Source organism: Lucilia sericata, unplaced genomic scaffold (assembly GCF_015586225.1).
Source record: "Lucilia sericata isolate MDLA Ls3-8-SP2 unplaced genomic scaffold, ASM1558622v1 Contig000517F_arrow, whole genome shotgun sequence".
NCBI classification, from domain to species: Eukaryota; Metazoa; Arthropoda; class Insecta; order Diptera; family Calliphoridae; genus Lucilia; species Lucilia sericata.
This window is the reverse complement of record NW_023994530.1, coordinates 91,947-101,108: the sequence shown is the minus strand read 5'-3', so window position 1 is coordinate 101,108 and position 9,162 is coordinate 91,947. Positions and strand designations below refer to the sequence as shown.

General features: G+C 32.3%; 1 protein-coding gene across 1 annotated transcript; it reads right to left on the bottom strand.

Moving 5' to 3' along the window:
* Positions 1 to 266: 266 nt before the first annotated feature.
* Positions 267 to 1,838, bottom strand: LOC119605781 (brachyurin). Its single transcript, XM_037959084.1, is given in 3 exon segments — positions 267 to 1,319; positions 1,321 to 1,374; positions 1,376 to 1,838. Coding segments are annotated over 3 exon segments (867 nt in total). The 5' UTR covers positions 1,580 to 1,838; the 3' UTR covers positions 267 to 710.
* Positions 1,839 to 9,162: the final 7,324 nt, after the last annotated feature.

Below are 9,162 nucleotides of genomic sequence, written 5' to 3'. Positions count from 1 at the left end.
TTATTTTTGAGGGTATCTTAACCTTTCACAAGCCAAAAAAAAAGTAAATAAGATGATAAGCCATTCATTTCTTTTAGGTAATGAAGAGACCTGGTAAAAACCCCCAGTGCAAAAAAAAATAAAAAGTTGTTTTCTTTTTTTTTTTTAATTTTTGTATAAAAAATCTTTTGTATTTTAAATAAATATTTTTGTTTTGTTTAAATATGTTAATTACAAAATTATTAAAAAAAATTGTGAATTTCGCATTTTTTGAGTTTTTTTTTTACTTCACAATCAGGCTTAAAAATTATAGAATAATTTAAATAAATAATACATTTAAATGCTTATAAATTAATAGTAGTAGTAGTAGTAGTAATTAATTTAAATAAAAAAAATTTTGCTTATCACAACCAAATTGAAAGGGAATGTTTTGTTTCAGGTTTTGTTTTCTTTAAGTTTAAATATAAAAATGATTTAATTGGCTCAAAAACGGCCAGTTTTTTTTTTTTTGTTTTGTAATAATTAGAGGAATTTTAACAGAATTTTTTTAACTAGAAAAAATTTGAAATTCCTGGGACTTAAAAACTATAATAACTGGTTTAAAATTAAAAAAAAAATAAAGCTATAAATTTCAGTCAGTCAAATATGAGATAAATTGTTGCAGATGTTGCAACAGCAACATCCTTAATTAACACAGCCATTTGCTTGGATTAGGGAGGTACCTTAAATGTCTAGATGGCATTTTGATGATCACCAGCCCTTAAGTGTAAATGTTGTCTGTGTTGATTATGTTGTGATGGTCTATGTTGAGTTTGCTGACTGTTACCAATTTTAGCATCAATCCAATCCAAATAATGGGTTACACGGGTAAAACCACCAGGTATATTAGTTTCACAACCATCAGCTGGACCAAAGCTGGTAATACCCACTACCATTTGTGTACCTTTTAAAACCAAAGGGCCGCCAGAATCACCAGAGCAAACGGTTTCATCTTTCAAGCCTTTAGCACACATAACACCATCGGTTATAACATCAAATTCATTGGCACACTCGCTATTAGAGATGACTCTAAGTTCGGTATATTGCATGGGATCTGAGTTTCTAGTTTCACCAGCAGCACCCCAACCGGTGGCCACTACTTTGGAACCGGTAAATTGATTGCTTTTCATGCTATAGGGTAAAGTGGCGGGCTTAATGCGTGCAGTAAATTGCACATCTTCTGGCAACTTAACCAAGGCAATATCGTTGGCTGCTGTAACTGGATTAAATCTTTCATGCACTATAAATTTATTACTTCTCAAGATAACTTTGCCCGATTCCAAAGATTCGTCTACACTCTTTAGTGCCCAAGTAAACATCAAAATGTGTTACACCCATAGTACAATGGCCGGCAGTTTAAAATCCATCGATTATCCAGTAAAGTGCCGCCACATAAAATGCGTTTGCGCCACAGCTGTTTGCCAATTAACATCACCTGATAGGGAAACTTTTCTATGCGTCCCAATTTTGATTGACCTATAGCATAGGAATCCGTTACATTTATGAAATTCATAATAATTACTGCCAAACAGGCCACTAAAAATGTTCTTAGGCCCATCATTTTCACTTAATTTCTTTTTTTCTTTTAATTTATTGCTTAACACTTTTTTTGTTAAAATTCACTTTTTTATCACTTTTTCTTCTTAAAAGTCTTCAATGTCTTTGTTTGTTTTTTAAAATTCTTGTTTTATAAAATTCTTTGTTTGCTTTTAAATAAATTCTTTAATAATTTCTTTCTTTTATAATTTGTTTAAAAAATTTTGTGTTATTTATTCAATGTGTTCTTCACTATTCAAACTCCCGTTTAAATCTAAACCCATTCTAACTGAGCACTGAAATTTTATTTCGAAACTTGGCTCGCTCTCAATGAAAATACAGCAAAAAAACAATTTTTTTGCTTTGCCGGTCTTCTTCTCTTTTTTTGCCAAACAAGTTATAAAAAAAATATACAAAATTATTTGTAAAAAAAATTATTTTTTTAAAAAAACAAGATTTGTTTTTTGCTCTTCATTTCAGTTTGTTTTTTACTTTTTGGGAATTTCATGTTTTGGCGATGAGTATTTTGGCTAATTTCGTTGTATTTGCGAACCATTTCTAAGCAAAACAAATTTGTTTTTGTCGAAATTTTGTTGATAACAAACACTTTGAATGGGCGGTCTGATGGAGATGAATCTCCTCATCAGTTACTGTTATCACTACAACTATTTACGGTTTCGCAATTAAGGTGACCAGGGGGTCAAGTATAAATTTTTAAAAATAATCTTGTTTTCGAGGAAATTGAATTGGGTCAGAAATGTTGTCTATAGTGCTGATAAGTTGTCGACATAATTAGTTTATGGGTTGGATTATAATTAGAACAGAATTTGATTTTATTTTTTTTAAATCGTCATTCATCACATCTATCTTAATAAGTTTAACTCCAATAGGTCCTTTAAACATTGGATGCTCATTCCCCAAGAACTGCGATCATAATTACTAATCTTCCAATTATCAAATTCGCTTGAACGATTAACTTTTTCTAACTACTCAAGAACTACCAGAATCGGCAAAGTAAACTATAAAAATATCAAATTCTTTGGCATACTCAGCATTTTGTATTGCTATTAGTTTGGTATTCGGTATATGAGCCGAGTTTATAGTTTCATTAGTGACACCTCAAAAGGTTGACTCTACTTTGTAGCCGATAAATTTATCGTATCGATAGGGTAAAGTAAAGGGCTTAACGCATGAGGTGAAGACCACATCATCTACGCATAATTTATCATTGAATTTCATTCACAAATCATCGAATTTTCATGCTCGCTTGCACCATTTACTTCTTCTAACCACTCCAATCGATGGACTCTACTTTTGAGCTGATACATTGAACGTTATTTAGCGATAGTTTAAAGTGACGGAATTAATGAAGTAAACTTCACAAACTTCAAAAACTTCTTGAAGTCCTTAAAGCATAGTCTCTTTAATGTCGATATGGAACGTCACAAAGAATATGTATATACACAAGGATATTTGAACGGACGGTTGTTCGAATACATTGTACATCAACTCACCAATCTGGACAAATATTTGATGTTGAAATAAACTAACTTGGGGCAAAAATGAAGGATGATTCTTCGTCTCGTTGCGAATATAGGCTCGGAAAAGATCACCTAAGTCGTGCAAAAAGGACTGGTTAAGATACCAGACCTAGACTAGAACAAAGCAAGATATATGTAGTCTGCCAAGATTAGCAACTGGAACAAAAGATTCCTTGTGAATTATTTGACTCGCGGTTAGAAATGAACGCCATCGAATTTTCATCTGATCTGATACTAAGGTAGTCAGTGACTCTCAGTATTCATCCTGAACTGTCTTTTGGTAAGCTAAACGAAATGCTTGTAGTTGAAACCCAAATGGCAGGAAGAGAATGTTGGTTTAAGGACATATGTATGCCAATGCTATGTACTTGGAAATAAGTCTTTTGGTGCTCTTGTGGTCTCATAACTGTCCCACATACCCTTCTGTAGTGATTGCCTCTTCAAAAGTCGTACAATTGATTGTTGGTTGTGTGCGCATCAAGTGTGACAGTTGGCGTTTTAGGTTACCGCTCTCTATTGACTTAACTAAGTGAATGACGAGGTATTCTTTGCGTTTTTCTCATGATGCGAGCACTTGACCGAGATGTAAAAAAATTGTCGCCTGAATATTCTTCTCTGAAGTCATTCAAAGTCGTTTGGCGAGCCTGTATTTAGTCCCCTCAATAGATGATAAAAAAACACCGAGATATTAGACCATTAAGGCGTTAAGCAAATTGGCATCTTGCCTCTTCACCGTAGTTATTAAAACTTCTGCAGTAGTCATTTAAGGAATGATCTACTCTCCGACCAAGCGCTCTATTATACAATTTCCTGTCATCGCCGCTGTCACTAATCGTAATCGCCATTGTGACCTACAGCCATCTGAAAGATTCTTTGTAAGCTTTGTCAAGAGAGTGGATCAACATCTGTGTAAACCAAACCTGTATAGTTTCTGCGATGAGTACAACATAAAAAAGTCATTCCGACTAATGCATCAATTTCCCTCTCATGAAGACGAGTATCTGTATTAACTTTATCTAAAGAGGTAGATACAGATTCGAATACTTTCCCTGTATGTCCATTAGTATATCTAAAGTAGGGATAATAGAGTTTAACACTACATAAAATTTCTACAAGACTAAGGTAACTCAGAGTCCACTGTCCACATTATTTCAATCCATGATGAGAAATACATGTTCCCTGTGTAACACATTTATGACTCCAAAAGCAAGGTGATTACTATCATCTGAACAATCGAATTTTACAGGAAGTTGGTTGATAATTATGTGTTGTTATACTGTTATCAAAATGAGAATAATCTTTATGAATTTCGAAACATAATAGATATTTGATCTCCATAGTTTGATGTGTTATGAATGAGAATACGATGTTAAAATAAAGCAGGATGATACCGCATTAAGTCGAATGGTCAAGGGCTTTAAAAAGATCCATACTTTTGAATGGACTTAGAAAGTCTCTTAAGAAAACTGTAATTTTGATAGATATCACATCATCTATATAGACCATACAGACTTCAGACTCTAAATCTGACGTTAAACTAAAAACACATATAACACTTTTTGTACCTCAAAGAATTTTTTATTCATGAATTCAAATCACAGTATAACTCAACCAACATCTGGCCACCTTAATGACTCTGACTCATTGTGAATTAAATGCGAAATACAAAACAATTATCCGGTACGCAAAATTTCTAGTAAACATTATTACGAACGTTAAATTTTTTTTTTAAATGATCTAATTGGCGCCGCATACGATTAATTCAAATTTCTGAAAATTAATATTTTTTTGAATCACAATAAAAAGAAAAATAATTAATAAAAACCTACTTAATTTACATATGAACCAGAAAATTGAACAAAACAAATCTTAATAAATTTAACTAACATTCTTAGTAAATGGGGATTCTTTAATAAACAATAATAAAATAACTCATCAACAAAAAAAATATAAACAAAAAAACACATATTTGGCGTCTATGAAAGAATGCGTTTGACGTCAAACTTAAAGATATTGATTAGATTTCAGAATAATACACAATTTGATTCTTAATATGTATCTTTTTTAGCTGTTATTGTAGCTATATAGAAAAATTTGTAAATATGTGTAGCTGTGTATAGAGTGAGTGAAATTAAACTGTCGAATTTTTTGAACGAAAACATAAAACTGGAATTGACAGCAGACTGGAGCCAAACTCAAAACATTCTAAGCTTTAAATTCTAAGCATCTGACTGAGCAAACGGTTGGACGGACGCACCTTAACACTAATATAATTTGCATAATTTGTTTTTTTTTTTAATAAATAGTTTCTTAAACATAAAAAATATTAAGAAAATTAATAAAACTACATTTAATAGGAATTTAGAGAGTGAAGAAACTAGTTGTGTTTTTTTCTTAATCGAATAGAATAGAAACAAATCTGGTGTCGAAATAAAATCTATTTTATATTTATTATTTTCGTACTAAGTATGTAGAAGATAATTAAGGAAACAAATTGTTTTTAATCAGATTTAATCTCAAGAAGTGATAAAAATGTATTAAATTAAAAATAATATAATTTTAAAAAGTTATGGAAAACTATAGTCGTCAGAGTTGAAGTTTAGTTGAAGTCTTTTTTAGATGAAAGTTTGTTTCAATTGATTCCGCATTTCAACAAGAGTTTTCGAAGGAAACTTTCAAGGATCTTAAAGATCCGAGGTGTAAACAAACGTTAATCTCGGTTTCACCAAATCAAATACGAAGAGACACTCACTGCTTCATATACGTATTCTGGATTGGTTTCCGAAGACATTTACTGCTTCATATACGATTTCGATGAACTTCAAAAGTTCACTTTTGATATTTTGTCCCTTTTGAAATTTGTTTCCGGGTAAGCAAATATTTTGTTGTGTCATGTTGAATTGATATAAACCTGAATTTAAAAACTGAAATATAACAACTACCTTAAACATTTTTACTACAGTTGCCAAATATTGTTGATATTTATTTCAGACATTTGCATACACAAAAAAAAAAAATTATTAATTCTGGAACTTTTTTTGCATAATTTTTTTAATACTTGTATGTAGATTAGGGTATTCCTTGGGTTATTTTGACAGCTTGACAACATTAAATGTTTTTCATTTAGTTGTTAATTTTGATTGAAATCAAATAAATATGAAATATTATTCAATAGGTTTAAAGTCCAATAGCAATAAGACTTTCAGCGTACGCAATAAAGCAGATACAAGTAAGCGACCGTTTAAAGTCCAAAAGTAACTATTTGTGATTGTACTTTGAGCTTAAGACGTACGATAAAGTGAGTCACAAAAGTAAGCTGCCGCATAGGTTTATATTTCAACTATTATCAGCGGTTCCACAAAGAGTCAGCACACGTAAAGTACAGTAATTTCTACTAAAGTCTAACCACTTGGTTGACCCTAATTTGAATGTATTGGGTTTTTTTGATACCAATGTACTCTTCTTAATCTAGAGTGAAGACAGTCGACACTTTAGTGGACCCTAGATAAACGACATTTGAAACTTTTTTTATTGTCAATTTTCTACTTGTAGTTGAAGTGATGTGTGATTATAGTCTCCAAAGAGTCAATTGACTAGCTCCTAGCACATGTCCATGTTAAAATAACGATAGCAATTTGGGAGGCTAATTCGATACTGTCCTTCAGTTCTGAAGGGAAATTGCATTGATCCAATGATGATTGTTTTTGTAAAGAAACTCAAGATTTTTTCTGGGAGACTTTTGAAGATCGGAATTCGTATAAATTATAAAAAAAGCGACATGTTTAACTTTCAGACTAGTTGTTGATAAGTCCAGACTTACCACTTAACAATGTGGAGCCCCTGATGGGGCAGCGTTTAGTCTAAAAGGGAGAAATACATGCTGCGTTTGTAACTCACGTAGCTGGTATAGGTAGTCAGTCTTCTTCTCCGAGACAAGAATAATATTGGCGTCCGAACAACGGAAACCTAAGTCGATAGGTGATCATGAGAATCCAACCATTTTATGGAAAGTCACTTGATGTAATGAATGTTGCAAATCAGTTGTTACTATAAATCTGCATTTCTTTCCAATTTGGAACTTTGTTGAAGGTTATTCCAATTTTGGCTTAAGCAATTCCACAAAAGTTGCCGATTTGGAAAATCCACAAAAGTTGGACTAACTGCGTTCTGTAAGTTGCAAATGAAGCATTCAAGACCTTCAATGCAAATAAGTTTCCTAGTCGTAAGACAGGCATCCAACGACAGAAAATTGTCCCGAATTGATCATGATCATTGTCCTAACAATCCAAAAAATAATCCTATACATATTTCATTTCTGTGATATAAAAAACTCAAAATTTTTTCTTGAAGACTTTTAAAGATCGGGAGTCGGTATTTGCGACTTACCACGAGAATGTGGAGTCTCTGATAAGGCAGTGTTAAGTCCCAGTGGGAAAAGTACATGCGACTTAACTAGTCTTCTTCTCCGAGGCAAGAATAATATTGGTGTCCTAACAACGGATATAGGTGATCATGAGAATTCAACGATTTTATGGAAAGTCAGTTGATAAATGTATGTTGCAAATCAGTTGTCACAATTACAACGATAAACCAGGATTTTTTTCCAATTCGTTCGTTCTTTAATGAACTATACATGATTATCGATGTCTAAACATATTAAGTGGCAAATGAAGCAATGCAAAGAAGTATTGCTGGTAGATTACCAGGATTCCGAAAATTTGCTTACAGAAGGTTTTTCCGATTTTGGTTTAAGCAATCCCACAAAAAGTTGACGATTCGTAACAACGAAACATTCCAATAAATGAAACCCATCGAATAAGGTTAAAAAAGAATACCAATAACATATACAAATGAACCAGACGATCTACTGTAGTGTGGACCCAGTGAACAAACCTTCATCTCCATATATTTTACTGTTACTGTAAGCAACACTCAATCTTTTATAGTTATCCTTCTTTTGGATTAACATATTACAATGCCTTTCTTCACACTATGTTCAGATTGTAGTAGAACTATTCTTAAGCTTCAGAAATCATTGATCATAAGATTTAACAAACATTCTTGTAAAATTTGTTAGTATTCTCAATATGACATACGTTTGACTTTAGAATAAACTGATTATTAGTCCAGAGTCTAAAACTTCCGTAATTACAATACCAATCGAGTTTCCGTCGCTTCCCTTTGCAAGATTTTGTTTGGATACTTAGAATAGAGTTGGTAGAGACCATATTCATATTCTATCGTTAAATACTAAATAGTAGATCGAACTATTCTATATTACTCGGTAACATGCAGAAGAGCAAGAAGGAGTTTCCAAAAAAGTTCAAACAAGTTCATAGGAATATCATATCGTTATATAGATACACGATATCGAGCGATATCGATCAAACTGAATGTCAGTCAATGATAGCACTTACTTCTTCCAAAAACAGTAATTTTTCTTACGTTTCGCTTTTAATTTATTGACGAATGTACAGACCAATCTGTTAACTTATCCATGGATCAGTAGTTTTTTATCTTTTCTATTGACTGTTCTATTGACCAGACTACTAATCAGACTGTTGTCTGTTTATCGACTAATCTACAGACTAAAGAATATGGGTTAGACTAGACAACAGAGTCTATGTTCAAGTTTGTTGACTAGCCTATGGATTTGGATGTTGACTAGGTCTATTGACTAGTATTTTGATTAGTCTATTGGCTAGATAATTCCATGGACTAGCCTATTGACAGTACTATTGAATAGTTTACTTGTCTATTCACTCGTTGTTCCTTGATTATCACCGAATCCAAAATTCTTTTAGATGATCTTATGGCATACAGAAGAGCAAGAAAATGTTTGTTGATAGTGTTCTCCAAGTTATGTTTTTTAAGATCATATAGTAGGAATCATTATCAAGTCATTTAATGACTAGTCTATATAAAATGAATAGAGATGTATGTGTAGGGTCCAACGGATCGTATCAATACCTCACTAATTTACTAGTTTCCACACAACGGAGGAGGGAATAGAGCAGCCTACTTGTCTCGTGAAAATCTCTAATATAGAACCATTTTAGGATCCACA